At 40.0% G+C, this 15,937-nt stretch overlaps 1 protein-coding gene across 22 annotated transcripts in view; it reads right to left on the reverse strand.

Annotated features, from left to right (window-relative positions):
- The window catches only part of LOC117266168 (focal adhesion kinase 1-like), an 84,725-nt gene that overhangs the window by 17,920 nt on the left and 50,868 nt on the right, over positions 1 to 15,937 (reverse strand). For 20 of the 22 annotated variants that reach the window (XR_013492218.1, XR_013492217.1, XM_078171891.1 and 17 more), the window contains 2 exons: positions 8,341 to 8,452; positions 977 to 1,054 (listed from right to left, as the gene is read on the reverse strand). Coding sequence is in view for 20 of the 22 variants with exons in the window: in XM_078171891.1 (XP_078028017.1) it covers positions 977 to 1,054; positions 8,341 to 8,452 (190 nt within the window). In the remaining 2 variants the exon portion in view is untranslated. Of the gene's footprint in view, positions 1 to 976; positions 1,055 to 5,688; positions 6,836 to 8,340; positions 8,453 to 15,937 lie in introns of those variants that run through there. The other 2 variants (XM_078171894.1, XM_033641174.2) reach the window with 2 other exon arrangements.

Here is a 15,937-nt window from a genome sequence, read left to right on the forward strand (position 1 = left end):
GATCAAATTTGAGATTTTCTGCTATCATGTTTCCATGTATTGTATCAGAATAGTAGAAAGAAAATGTCAAAAATACACATGTAGGTGTTTATTTTAGTTCAGACCTCTGTTCTGAAAATGTATGCAACAGTGCATATTTAATTAAATAAGATATAATTTACATATTTGAATATGAATTTTAAGAAAATTTGTAACACAAAAAAATAATTGGCTTAATGTAAATAATAAACTGGGGAAGTGATATTTATCAGTTAAAATCTTTACCCAGTTCACCAGTAGTGTCTTATATTTTGTCTAAAAATGTATGGATATATTTTAAAATACATATCTTTAGAGGCCATTTTCCCAAAATGATTTTTTTTCTCATACTCTGAGCCAGAAATTTGCACTTCAGTCGCACTTACATCCACCAAACTTTCCAATTTTACTCCTATACATTTCCTGAAGGTTTTTAAAGAGGGGTTTGATCATATATCATTCACAGTCTGATTTATGTAAAATTTAATTCCTAAAAACATTAATTATTGATAGTATTTTCTGATTTATGCGTGCCAAAAACTGCTAAGTTCCCTAAGTTCCCTCTGTGAAACCTTTAATCTAACATGTCAACAAGTGAGCACATATTCAATTAGAAAAAGGCAATTTTGCACATTTAGACATACATTTCAGATAATACAAAAAATAATTGTCCTAATGCAAGTAATCAACTGGGGAAGTTTCATGGTGACATTTATTAGTTAATCACCTGTAGTGTCTCCCCTTAATCTTTAAATTCTTTATGTAAAACACTTTGAATTGTCTTTGTGAATGACATTAGGTCAACACCCTCCATCCTCTGGGAATGTACTCTACAAATACAGTTGTCTTGCTTCACTGCAACTCCAAACTGATGCAGACTGGTTATTATGAAAGTCAGGTAACTATATACCAAACACAGCAGAAGCAAAAGAGCAGTCAGCAGAGTTTGTCTAAATACCTGGTAGTGTCCAGGATGCTGGGGACTGGGATAAAAGCCTTCACTCGAGCGAGGACTGGGATAGCCTGGTCTACTAGGCTACAGACAGAGAGAGAGAAGGACAGATGTAAAGAGACAGAAAGACAGAGAGAGAGAGAGAGAGAGAGAGAACAAATAAAAATACAGTTACAATGCTTGTTCATTTTTTTCCACCCAAATTGAAGGTTAGAAGACGGGACACCGGGTCATTCAGACAATCAACACACAAACCTCTCGGAGCTGTTTGTGTGGCTGGGTTAGCTGTCAATCAAAACAGGGAACACCCACCAGGCTGCAAGTCCAGCAAGCTGTTAGTTGAGTACTGTCTCTATGTTACAAACATAGACATCCATGGACTGTTGGTATAAACTGTTTTATTCCTGGACTACTGATCACTGCTGGTTAGATGTGATGCAGGTGTGTACACAGAGTGTTATGGCTGCATGCTCACCAAAGACCTCCCTTTTGAGTGCTGTTATTTTCTGATTTGGAAAAAAAGAATGTGATTTTCAATCTGCATGACAAATTAGAGAAATAGGACTTTTTAATCTAAGCTTCTCAAAGGAACATATTTTAGTAGAGTAGAGTGAGTCTGCTGCTCGCCTCTTTTCTTTTCTGTTCCATTGCTGGGCACTCATAGCTAAAAACAGAAGTGCTTGGTGAAGCAGCCTTGTGTCTTGTCTTGGTTTCTGGTGACTTGTTGTGATGAAGCTGTTGAAAGTTGATGAACAGTTTCCCCTCTTTTTGTCTTTATGATATAGACCTCTCTAACACAGAGCTCATTTCCAGCACGACAGTGTTGTAACCTCTACCTTCCACAGTCTCTCATAGTAGCTTTCTCTGGACCACACCTCCGACAGCAAGACAGACACACAGGGAGGGAAACAGACAGCAAAGAAAGACAGGGAGGGATGGAGGGAGGGAGATAAGGAAAGAGAAAAGGAAACATGGTAGGAAGGACAAAGACAAGCAGACAAGACAAAGAAACTGAGGACGAGACAAACAGGAGCTTTAAAAACTCTCTGAGAGGGAAACGTACGGCATGTTGTTAACATGCTCTCACATGGAAGGACGCAGGGTTTCTTGACAAAATTATATCTTGGAAGTTTAAATCTGCCCGAAACAGATTCACAGCCCTGTGGTAGTCAGTCCATGTAGAGGGAGGTTTCCCGGGGAATACCCAGTTTAAAATAGAAAGATAAACACAGGGACAACAGACAGACAGACTGGAAGGTGAGGTTAATGAGACAGGATATTCACATCAGGGTCAGACAGAAGTTGGTTACTATCTGGAGACTTTCGGATGAATGTTTGAAAATGAACAAATGACCAAATAAATAAATAGACCCAGCCTTAATCTTCCAACTGTAGAGCTGCAGTGCCAAGAATTTCAGTCCTGGCTTGCCAGTATCAGTAATGGCAGCACCAGTTTAAACCTGCAGATGCGCACCATCTACTAGCAAGGAAAATAAGATGACGTAATTTAGACACTTGTGACACCCACAGGCGGTGAGCATTACAGCTATTAATGTTTTATATCTTGGTTTGGGGTTAGCTACAATTACTTCTTCGTGGTTGTATGCCTCTGCAAACCACTCAAATTGTGCTGACAGTTCACATCAGTATCTGTCAAAACATGGATGCTTCACACACGTCTTCCCTTCGGCAGCACAGAGGATCTATACAATCAGCAAGGTTTCAAGGTGGACACCCAAGATTAGTGTTACTAATTCAGTATCTGACCAAATGTCTCCCCTTCTGTTCTTGAGATATGATGTTGAGTAATGACAAGAGAAGTGCTTTTACAGAATATTATGACGTCACAGCAAAGCTTACCTTTTGGAAAAATGTCACTTCATCATTATATCCTATTAGACACTTGTGTGAAATTTTGTCATAACTAGCGTATGAATTCTTAAGTTATGGCCAAAACAGTGGGGTCACAGTGACCTTGACCTTTGACCACCAAATTCTAATCAGTTCATCCTTGAGTATAGGTGACCGTTTATGCCAAATTTGACAAAACTTCCCTCACGGCGTTCTTGAGATATCTTGTTCACAAGAATGGGATGAAGGGACAACCCAAAAACATAACGCCTCCAGTCATGGCTATCACCAGTGCGGAAGCATAAAGATTAATGTATGTGTCAAACCACAGGTGTGTGGGCAGAAAAGACAACTTTAGTCTAGTACATCTATGTTGGACCAAGGTAAATGTTACAGCCATGGCTAAATGGTAACCCTAGATTTGCAAAACTCTTGCAAGCGGCTTAAAAATACTGTCTTGCTGTTTTATGGTGTGTCAGCGTTGTGGTAAAGGATTGGCTGGGTTTTGGCACAAAAAGCCCTTGGTTAGGGTTAGGGAAAGATAATGGTTTGGGTTAAAGGTCTAGTGTGTGGGATTTAATGGGATCCAGTGGTTGCAGAATTAAAACTTCTCTTTTGCATGGAGGAGAACTATGGTGGCTGACGTGAAAATGTGAAAATGTGAAAATGCAAAAAGGCCAATCCAGAGTCAGTGTTTGGGTTGTCCATTCCAGGCTACTGTAGGACAATATGGCCGAATATGCAGAGGACCAGCAGCTCTGTATGTAGATATTAACGACTCATTCTAAGGTAACAAAAACGCAATAATTTTTATTTTCAGATGATAATAAACTAATGAAAACATAGTTATGCTTACTATATTCTATTTCTGCCAATAGCTGCCCCTAAATCATGCACACTGGACCTTTTTTTCACTTGATCATTTAAAACATGGAACGTGAAATCTCGCAGGAGTTTTCTTGAATCTGGGGTTACCATCTAAACATGACCAAATTTTGAAACATAGAGCCAAATAAAATAAATAAATAAATAAATACATCAGTCTTATCAATTTTCCATGATCTATTTTAAAATTTTTCATTACCTTTAACATTTAAACAGAATGCGCAATTTAAAAATTCCACGGTTTCAGGGCAAAAAAAAATTTGGACAAACTTTTAAAGGGATTCTTTTGTTGTTGTGAGACACGTATCCCTGTTGCTAACATTTAGATCCATGGCATAACTCCAGGAAGAATTTTAGGTATGTTGAGCAGCAAAATGTAATTAAAATCTTTTTTTTCACTTCATGTATCACTCTGGGGCACAATTCACTGACTCCCACGCAGACTCATCTATCACCCTAAGGGTCACAGTGCAGTGCACAGAGACTTGCAACAGGACTTTATTCTGCTGTTGTAAAGGTTTAACTTGTGACCTGTCTTCCAACTGAGGGCCAAACAGAAAATTGACTTTTAACAGTTTCCCTGCATTAAAAGTCATAATCCTATGTAGAGAAAAGGGCGTGTAGGAAGTATGGTGATGTTACAGCTCAGCCGGCGACTAAAAGCTCACTCCAAAACCAGGGTCACCTACCAAAACAAGTTCATGTGCAGTAGGACTGGCCACCACTCAACACTTAGGTCAAGGTGACAGAGAGCCAGCTGTGTATAAACAGGATTACGTAGAGACGGACCTTTTCGCTAGCTCTGTGTGTATTAATAGTAACTGTGTCAATCCTAGGCTTCACATATTCTTACAAGTGTCAGTAGTATTTGCAATAAATCAACAAGACTGAATTCAGAATGGAGATCCACAGCATTATATTGGATTATATTATATGTTACAGTTAAAGCTCTTTCTTCTTGAACACGGCTGAGACCCAGACCTGGAAAAAGTTGTTGCATTACACAACAGCAATAGTTCTGGACTTTGGGTTCCTCCTAGTGTAAAAAATGTTTTAAACATCTTTTCTGACCACTTAATTTTAATTCCAGTGAAATTTAAATTCTGTAACTATTTTTTTCTGGCTTATTCATGATATACTGTTTTTAGTCTCACGTGTGTTAGATGATTCGACTGTCAGCAAGTGGATTAGGATTTATGACAGGCATCCTGAACAGGCCAGAAATAGGGTGCCAGAATCCGAGGACAAATCAACACAATGCCTGACGCAAACACAAATATCTACATTCAATCACGGCGGAGGGCATTCAACAGCATGTCCAACATAAATACAGCATGCCGAGCATGAACATGCTAATTAAGAGTTACTGGAGTTGGCAAGCATTGTATCAAAACTCATTGCACTCAGTTATAGCTAATGATTCAAAGGTTGGATTGAGTTTGTCATCAAAAAATGTTGCAACATATTTGAGAATGTGTAGCCAACACTGGGTTTCTTGAGCTTTGGTTGTCATGTGGTGGACATAAAAGACAGAAAAGGGATGTGGGTGTGAGGAGTGCAAAGTTACTGAATGCAGTGACCAAGCAGATGTTAAAGGAGCACTGAATATTAGTCAAAGAAAATAATCTGAAAACATTATTTTCTCAACTATGTTATTATAATGAGCAAAGGAGCCCGATAAGAACAGACAAGTTACTTCCAAAGTTGGAAAGGTTGCCTGTGCTTTATTGTTCGTGCTTGTATAACTGGGCTGGGCTCAATCAAAATGTGATGACAATGGTTGCATTGTTTGCTTATGTTGCCAGGCCACTGTCAATCCCATCTCATCGTACCTCACCCACACAGTCCTGATGAAAGATGAGCTCAGCTTCTAAAAGTTAAACTCTCAATAAATCATACCTAAGAATGTTTTTATTCTGAACTTTGACGCTTGCTTATTCAGTCCTGAATATTCTTGTAAAGAAGAAAACAAGGCCTCAAGGGCTGAGAAAAACCCCCACCTTAAAATACTTTATAGGTCAAGCTAGTGATGTTATTGCTTTTGGCTATCAAGTTATTGGATGGCATATTTTCCTTTTCACAATGGTTGCCCAAATGCAGATAACATGAGGGGGAAATAAAATTATTTTAAGTGGAAAACTTTATTTTAAAAGACAAAAATCTGGTTTCGGTATCAGTTCACAATCCTAAATGTTGCAACTTTTGTTGATAAAGAAACATAAGTCTGTTTTAGTTATTTAAGGAAACAGCTTTAGTGCAGTTTAACAGTACACCACCTGCCTGTAAGGTTCTGGACATGTGTCTTTCTGAGCAGTGGATGGAATGTGTACTGGTGGTTACAGGGAGGTTTGGCATTCGACTGGGTGGATGGTGGTGAGTGGAGGGAAGAGTGCAGGCAGAGGGTATGGGGCGAACTCTCTCTGTGTTTGAAAGACCGAGGGGGGCAGGAGAGACCAACGGGGGCCTCCCACATGACTGCACAGCAGGGTGTTGGCGCTGGGGGTCAGAGTCAGGTTGTAGAGGGGTACTGGGATTAGTTTGACATCCAGGTTGAAAGCTGTGCAACAGCAGGGTTTTAGGATTAGAATTTGTCATGAGCTCAATGTTTTTGAGGGCGTGGGGACAAATAGAGTTAAGGTTAGGACTAGAGTGAGAAAGGAGTGGGGAGAAGTGCCAGGGATGGGAGCGTGAGTTGTTTGACTTTGGCTGGGATGAAGAGAGCAGGTGGCCATTAGTAAGGGGATTTGTCTTGTAGGGGCAGCTGCCATTGGACAGACTCTCTGAACTGGGGAGAGGTGGAGAGCAGAAATTAGCATGAGACTGTAGATACAAGCTGGCTCTGGATTCAAGATTGAACCTAGAGTTATGCTGGGAGGAGGAGTGATTGTATAAAGTGGTGTTTGATTGAGGATTGGGAGAAGAGGAAAAACGATGGGGAAATTGCAGAGATGAGTGGAGTGGAGGAGTGGGGAGGTGAGAAGAGGTGAAGGTAGATGAAGGATGAGGGTTTCCAAGACAAAGGAAAAGCTGTGAGGCAAAGCGCTGGTTTTGATGGCAATGGTGGTGAGGCGGAGGAGCAGACAGACAGTCCAGACTGAAGGTGGGCTGCAGGGAGGGATGACGGCTGGGCTGCAAACAGAAAGACAAAGGTAGAGGACGGACAAGTGGAAATAAAAAAGGTATCAAGGAGGATAGAGAAATGTAGCAGATAGGTGAGATTGACAGGGATGAGACGAAGCACAGACAGAAATATGCACGACTGTAACCAAAGCCATACAGCGACTGTACCTCTGAAGAGCATTACATGTCTTTCAAACATGAGTGAAAAGACTTTTGCCACCCAGAAAAAACATTTAAGTTCCTTTAGCTGTCAATAACTTCAACTGCATCACTGAAGACTTAAAAACCAAAACTAATCTTATGAACTACTGTTTAAGACATATGGCTTTAGCTGTAACCAAAAGAAGCAGTTAACAGATGCTAACAGCAGGGGTATGAGGGGGGCAGTAAGTGAGGGTGAAGCAGCCAGCAGCTGGGGCCACAAGCTGTGAGGTGGGATGGTACAAGTGGAGGTGGGGGTGGTGTTTATGGACCTACAAAAAGAACAATCCAAGAAGTAATGTCTCATTTGTAAACAACCAATTATTCACGAATTTCACCATGTTTACACATTTACAGGGAGCAGTTTATGTTGTATGAAAAAAAGGAAACAATCTACCAGACTGTGGTATCAACCTTAACCCGTCGGCCACAAGGTGAATATTATAGTGAGATATTATAAAAAGAAACGCCTGTATATCAACAAAAAAGAAGTTGCAAAAACTTTGTGTCAATCCATCTCAGATGATCTCAGGTTCAAAGAAGTCTGCAGCGTTTCTTGTTGTTTAAATACAGCTTTCATTTGCATGGTTGAGTCTTAACTTGCATTTGTAGATGCAACAACAAACTGTGTTTACCAACAATGGTTTTCCAAAGTGTCCCCAAGTCCATGTAGTGATATCCTTTATGTACTCATGTTGGTTTCTGATGCAGAGCCGCCAAAGTGGTTGAAGATCATCAGCACTGGTTTTCAGCTTTGCCCCCTTATGTTCAGAGATTCTACAAATCTATTGATGATATTATGGATTGTAGATGGTGAAATCCCTTAATTTAATTCAATTGTGCATTGAGAAATGTTGTTCCTAAACTGTTAGACTATTTGGCCATGCAGTTTTGCAGGCATCAAGTTCAGAATGACTGTATATTTACGAGAAACAACAAAGTTTACCAGTTCAAACAAGCATCTCATCTCTGTTCTGTATTCAATTGAACATAGGTCATAAAAGATTTGCAAATCACTGCATTCTTGTTTTATTGACAATTTACACAGCATCCCAACTTTTTTGAAATGGGGTTGTAGAAACGTGTGATGCAGCAAAATAGACAACAGAAAACATCACAAACTCCACATGACAGCATATCACAGAGGCTAACTGAAGAGTGCATGGGGGACTTGCAATGATCAGGACGTCTCACTGCCAACAGCACAAACACAACAGATACTCAGACTCTTTATTACTACACCTGTTGCACTCAGACAAACACACACAGACAGGCAGACGGAGACACAAACACGTGGTGTAGTAGTGCCTTACTTTTGGTGGTGCTTCATCGGACCCTCCAGAGTCCCAAGAAACAGTGACCTGTCTCCTCATCTCCATCCTGCTCCTCTCCTTCTGCTGAACCTTCTCCTCCTCCAATATAGTGCTGGAGACAAAGAAACAAAAGCAATATGATGTAATACAAAAAGGTACTGATATTCTTGTTTCTGTATCACCTTGTTAATCCAGCACTGAGAAGTAGAAGAACAAGAATGGTAATAAATAAGTACATGGTGTTGTTTCTGTCACCATCTCTAGGACACAGCCTAATAAAGGTTGTCACAATACCAGAATTTTAAACTTTGATACCATACTAATATAACAAAAATAAAGAAAGTTACTCGATACCTCTTTCAATACCATGGCAAAATGTAAGAAAAAGTCCTAGGCACAGGAAATAGGATAACTTTTTTTCTTTGAATTAACAACCTGCACAACATGCCTTGGGTTGAAGATCTGATTGTAGATCATCGTTTTTTATAGCTTCAGTAATGGAGGTTGTATTGTTTTAAACATTTGGTAATCTAGCACAAATTAACATATGGCATTAAACACTTAAAGGTCCAGTATACAGAACTAAGGGAGGTATATTGGAAAAAATGAAATATTATATAATAAGTACATTTTCTTTAGTGTATAATCACCTGAAAACTAGAATCACTGTGTTTTCTTTACCTTAAAATGAGCCGTCTATATCTACATAGGAAGTGGGTCCTTGTTTATGAGATCGCCATGTTCACTGCCATGTTTCTACAGTAGCCCAAAACGGACAAACGAAGCACTGGCTCCAGATAGGGTCATTCGTGTTTCCTGTTGGGCACCACAGTTAGAGGCCCGTCTGTGATCAACAGCATTAGAAAAACGCTGACTAATAACGTGAAAATGCTTTATTCTGTGCTTTTACCGGTTTAAATAATCACGTCCATTTGTTTTGGAGAGGAAGAGACCTCTGTAGATAATTTGGCTCCCGGTAAAAACCTCCTGAACATCTGGATTGTAAGTTGTCAGAGAGAGCATGCAAACAGTCTCCAACATGCCAAAACGCCTAGGAAAATGACTGATTTGTAAAGTGAAACTGCTATATTCAGTGTTTTTGCCAGTTAAAATCACCTGGTCTGTTTGTTTTGGGAAAAAAAGACCTCTGTGGATAAGTCGGCTCCTGGTAGAAATCTCCTGAGTAATGAACACTGATAGAATTCTAACTGGATGAAGTTTCAGTTGGTTGCAATCTGCAGTCCTCACCACTAGCTGCCACCAACAACCCCCTAAACCTTACACACTGAACCTTTAAGACTTAAGTTACTTTTTATTTTCTGGTGTAACATTCCCTGCTATGTTGTTACGTCCGGTATAAAGTGAATAATGACTGAAATGAACCAGCCAGATGATTTCTATCAGTGTAGCTGGCTTTGAAAATAACCCCTTGAGAAATGACAAACTACGCAAATGTACTGTAATGAAACAATGACCTGAGGTACTATGTTCTGCCTTTAGTACTTTATCTTGACCTCCTAATACACATGCGGGTGAACTCACACAAACACACGCTTCTACGCATACATGCACACACCACATAGTTGTTAAAATTAAACTGTCAGCTTAAGTGGTTTTCTGCAACTGAGAAATGTGAAAACTCACTGACAGCCCTTAAACACACACACACACACACACACACACACACACACACACACACATCGTGGTGTGTGTGAGAGCGTCATTACTGTGTGCTGTAACACCCACACACACTCATGCATACACAGCATTCCTCACAATGTTTGTACAGAGCAACAGAACACAAACTACTTAAGTCAGAAAAACTCAAATTCAGTTTTGCTATTACATGTCTCATTGCTCAGTCTCTTATTACCATTATAGTTCATGCTAGGTTGCTCAACTATAATAATATTCACTGAACCAATACAGTCACACAGTAATAAAAACAACACAAGCCAGCGTCAAGTGAATCTCTCTGTCTACCTTGCAATATTACCAGGAATTCAATTTCAATATTATGTCTCACAGAAGACTAAATTCAGTCAAAGCTGATATTTCAGCTTTTCCCCTTCACTGTATGTTCACACTCACTGCTGACACCATGACTTTGCTGTGTCAGGCAAAACTGTTACCGCAATTTAACCAGTAAATTTATGAGTAATATTGCTTAAGATTAAATTGAATCACTTGGTGGCTCAGCAACATCCCACGCCCCAAACCCAACATTTTTTCGTTCTAATGTAGCCAAAGACACCACGCTGAATTTACTTGCTAAAATTATACCCACTGACCTGTTCCCTGGGAAAACTGCTGCTAAACCAAACCCAGATTCCCAGAGGAAGACGCTGCTGCCGAAGAGCTGACTGGTCCACACAACAGAAAACTGACTGGTTGAACAAATCCCACACACACTCCAAACAGTCACACACTCTTTCTACTCTCCTTTCCTCAACAAGGGTAAGGGCTATTTCTAGTAACATCATTACCCTGCTGTTCTGTTGTCTCCTGCCGTGTGTGTGTGTGTGTGTGTGTGTGTGTGTGTGTGTGTGTGTTTGAATGTGTCCTTGCACCTGTCCAAGTCAGTCTTCTGTCAGGTCTTCTCTTCTTCCCATCACAACACACATTTACACACAGATCTGTACAACACCACTGCCAGTTAGACAAATACTGTGTTTCTTTCTTTTTTTAAATCTTCTTATCTTTTAAATAGATAGTCTCACCAAGTTTACGATCTTCTGTAAGTTGTCGACTACAGGAAAACTTTTTGTTTTTGTGCTGAACTGTACCCATCTTATAGGTTAAACAAATGAAGACAACATTAAAACACACAATGGTTTGCATAAAAATAATAAATGGGCCTCTAACTGCTTGTAAAAGCTTGTTTCTAGCAGAGAGCAGTGTTTTTAACAGCATAGCTGCGCTGTACCTCTCAGTCCTTTTTATTGAATGTCTATTTCAGCAAGCCAAGTCATTAGACATTGATCCAAATGAAACCAGCCATTAATAAATCTGCCAGCCTCGCCTCACAGTTTAACAGTAAATGACATCATGCATGAATGTGTGTGATGACGATAACATCAGCACCTGGCAATGCTAACGCTGACTTGTCTCCTCCCCCACCTACACCACGTTGCCACCTGGAATAACAAGGCCTGTTTAGACTATTTACTCAGGCTGGGCTGACTGCACAATCTTGGACTTTTTCAGCACCGCCCTGCTTTACACTCACGTACTTCTCACCTGAGAGCTGCTCTGTACATCCACTGCTGATGGAAAATGAGCAGCACAGTTTAGATATATGGATTCAAGTGCACTGACTAGCCCAGTCGCCATCAGTAGATGTTGGCATGAATATATTACATTTGGGCATGTCATGGAGATCATGTTAACATTTCCAAAGTGACAAAATATATAAGCTGATTTTGTCATCTGGAGGTGGCGGGGATAATGTCATCATAGCGAGATGCCCGCCAAGTTGCAGACCACCGCGGACCACTGTCCGAAACCAAAGAAAGCATCAGTTGTTTTTCGGCGACCCTTTGCTGTGTTTCCATCAGTGTTTGTTGCACCGGACCTGGATGTTTTTAGGGGCATATCAAAGTGATTCCAAGCAGCGTCTGAGCCACCAATCCTGGGTGTTTTTCACCAGCCCATCCCTGCTTTTCCAGCAGCTTATGTGCCACCAAATGTGGGTGTTTGAAGCCAAAACATGATCTTTTTTCTAGCCATGACCAAGTGATTTTTGTGCCTAAGCCTTACCACACCTTCACCACAGCGTTGTTGAGAACCCAGCAACGAAATAATGTACAAATGTAACGCATCTGTTGTTTGCAAAAACATACCCTATCAATATTTGTTCTGGTAACTGGTTTGGCATTGAGATGTAAAGTGGACACCTATAGGCAACTGCTTTCTAGAACCCTGGCTCACTGTTGCTCTGTGTGTGCTAAAGCTGCCACAAAGGCAGGTTCACACATTAATATAAACAAGAACTACACATGCGTTGACACATTAGCTTTCATCAAACTCTGACCAGTAAATAGATCAATGCAAGAATGATCACAGAGGCTGATTCCTTGCCCATTCCATGATTTCATAATGAGGGTCAACAAAGAGGTTACATCACTGCTGAGAGCAAACTTGGACGTCCTTGTTAAGGGATAAAGGATTCTGTGTTTGTGTTACTATCCCAACACTGCAGCAAGGAAACAAACAACTGTAACTGCAACTGGAATTTGTCTTGTTCCCCATCACTTCCACTGAAAAGACTTTACAAAGGGGCACAATGAACAATTACAGTGCCCTGTAACTGTTTCAATGGGAATACTGGTATAAGTATATTGTTTGAAGACAGACTTGATAGAATGTAAACCTATTCTTTACGTAGACTATGCAAAGCATTTCTTCCAGAGGATCAGCAGAGGTCAGTCAAACAATCAACTAATGTTTATGTTTAAGAGACGTACAGAACAGCTGCTCCAAGCCAGCTTTGGATTGAACCCAGTAACATCCACTGAATGCATCACACTTGCACACATAAAATTGTTTTTACTTGAAAAAGTAAAATAAACTACTCAATCTATTTCAGGCTGACACCGCAACATTTAGAGAACCTGATGAGACAGAAAGGCATGTAGAAGAGACAATACTTTACCTGAGGAACAGGCCAATCCAAAAGCAGCAGAGTCCAGTCGAGACCTTTTAGGAGAATAATGCAATCACTAAGCTGATGATGAGCCAGTGGCACTCAGCACTGATACACTGAAGGTCAACACGTACAACTACAATGGATCCCAGCAACGCTGAAAGGATAAAACGTACTACTCCTGGCAGGATGACTCAAATATGCCCCGTTGTAGCTGAACAAAACCCCACCAGACTGCAGGCTAAAGTCCTTCCCCGCACACACACTTCACTATCAGGATAACATGATCTAAAAACAAGGAGCCTTGAACCGCTAGCTTTGACGATGGGAGTACAGTGAGAGAGTTCTGCTTGCCTTTCTTTTTCCTTCTTTCATTCTCTCTGTCTATTTTCTCTCTCACTCTCTGTTCTTTGGAAAGCTGGAGCTCCTGGCAGCTGCCCACTGTGTAAACACACACAAACACACACTCACACACACACACACTCATGTTGGTCCACCGTCTAGGAAAACTGTAGTAGTAGCTGAGAGCTGCATATTTGGCAAGAGAGACCTATAATTGATATTATGATATAAAAGCCAGCCAGACCGAAAGTAAACCAAACTGTATAACCTTATATGGCATGACTCTCCCCTATTAATAGCCAGTGACCGCAGTTAATGTGGTCAATATTGACTTGGTTTCCAGGACACTGGATGAGGCACATTGAGGGTTCCTCACCATTTCTTCATGCCAACATATCACAGTCAATTAAAATAAATGTATGCACTTTAACGCACTTCATATGTTCTTTTCCACACTGGGGTTTTCTGACCATTAAAACCTACAACCACAAACATACTGTACATGTGTCAGACTAATGAGCGGACCTCCGTGATGTCGAGGCCAATGCTTGTTCAGAGCCAAAATGAGAAAATGTGACTAGGAGGACACAATGAAAAGATGGAGGAGGTCAAGAGGAGCACAAAAATTAGAGTCTGAAAAGAGCATAAGATGAGACTGTAAGAGGAGTAAATCTGGGGGGAAAAGAGGAAAGCTGACATTGAGAACGTTAGAAGGGTAATCTTGGTGGAATTTAAGGTGTGAGTCATGCTGGTTTTAAGCAAACTCATAAAACCACAGGAGTTGAATATGCGCTCTTATTTTCCTGTTTCTGTGTGTAAGAGAGAGAAAGAGAACAAGACAGAGAGAGAATGTGCATGTCGAAGGAAACAATGATGGCATCTTGCTGTGCTGCTGAAACTGGGGTTGTTTTACTTGTTTATATGAGTTTGTGAGTAGAAGATTTTTCAAGCTTTGACATTAACAATATGATGTCATTAAAAAAAGACAACAAAAATGACGTATATTATATCTAGTTTTCTTCTAGAGAATTCAGTTTTGAATGATAGGAAAAATAATATGACATAATAAGACATATCTGTGGAAACATTCTCCCATTTAAACTCTTCATGATGTCTTTAAGAAGTATTTTGAAGTAACAACACTCACTGATATACAGTAACTGCTAGGGGTGTAACGATCCATCGCACTGGATCGATATTTCGACTCACTGATCGACGAGCCAATATCACTGATGCAAAACAAAAACATTGATCTATATCGTCATCTTTGGTATACCTTTTATTTTGAAAATCTGTCACCGTCAAACAGAAGCAGGCAGTTGGCAAGCGGCCAAGAGAAAGACGAAGGGGATAAAGTTACTCACTTTGAAATAAATCAGCAGAGTGGAAATATTATGAAGAAAATATGGGTCAACAAAGCACATGGACAATGCCATTAATGAGATCAAATGTGAAGTACCTGCCTGAAAAGGCATCTCACTCCGCTAACTTCTCTTTACAACAAAATTAGCTGCTCTGTTTTATTAACATTGGGCTGAAAAAAAATGTGCATGCAGGCTGAAATTCAACTGAGCTGTTCTTTCGGGAGATGCAGTGACTTAGACCACCAGTGAGTAAGAAAAATGATGACATTAAATGCCATTTGTTAAGTTATTTGTAGAGGGAAAAAATCCGCTAGCCACTAGGCTAATTTATGCAATGTAAACATGCTAAAGCTAATAATGGGTGACTAGCAAAAAACAATTGTTGTGTCCACGAACACTGACAGTTATTACTGAGCTGAGTTTGATACTTTTGTAAACTATGTTGCTGTTAAAAGTTTTATGGCTGTTGGGAGAAGTTTGCCTTCAGGGCTTTAAGCCCGATAGCTTTGAAGTTTTAGGAAAAAGATGATGGTCTGGGTTAAAATGAAAACATTTTTGTCCAGAAACGTCTCTAACAGAGAGCAATGAAGTTTAACTTATCCCATGTGCTGTTTGATGTGTATTAGGGGAGTCAGTTTAGAGTAAACTTTACTGCACATAAGCATTACAATTACTTACATTATCTATGTGTTGTTGTTGGGTTTTTTTTAGATTTTATGGCCACAAACAAAAAACAAAAGGGTGGCAGCGTCGTCTGAAACTGACTGTGTCAAATGGGCAGATAATCTCATATGGATCTCAGCCCCTTAAAGTGCATTGAATTGAAATCGTGTCATGGCAGAATCTAGAATATCGTATCGTTGTCCAGAGAATCCATATAATGATAACTACTCATTCAAAATATTTGAATCTTCTGCCATGATAGCTTGATTGAGTCAAGTCAGATGTCTGAGGACAGGTCAATATTTTTGGATGCTCTTGTTGCTTTTAGGTTGTAGAAAGTCCTCTTTAAAAATTGATGTTATTTTGTATAAAGGGTTTATTTTGTACATGGAGAATAAAGCTCAATGGTTTAAGCAGACTGAAAACTGAAAGGACAGAAAGAGACAAAGATCCCCCTGAGCAACAGTTAAATAAGAAGAGAGGACATCACCACTAACTGGGTAAAGACACTGGAAGCTTAGCATCAAAATGTGTGCATGTTTAAATAGGAGCAGGTTCCTGTGTCAGTTTTAAATGCAGGCCT

Source organism: Epinephelus lanceolatus, chromosome 10 (genome assembly GCF_041903045.1).
Source record: "Epinephelus lanceolatus isolate andai-2023 chromosome 10, ASM4190304v1, whole genome shotgun sequence".
NCBI classification, from domain to species: Eukaryota; Metazoa; Chordata; class Actinopteri; order Perciformes; family Serranidae; genus Epinephelus; species Epinephelus lanceolatus.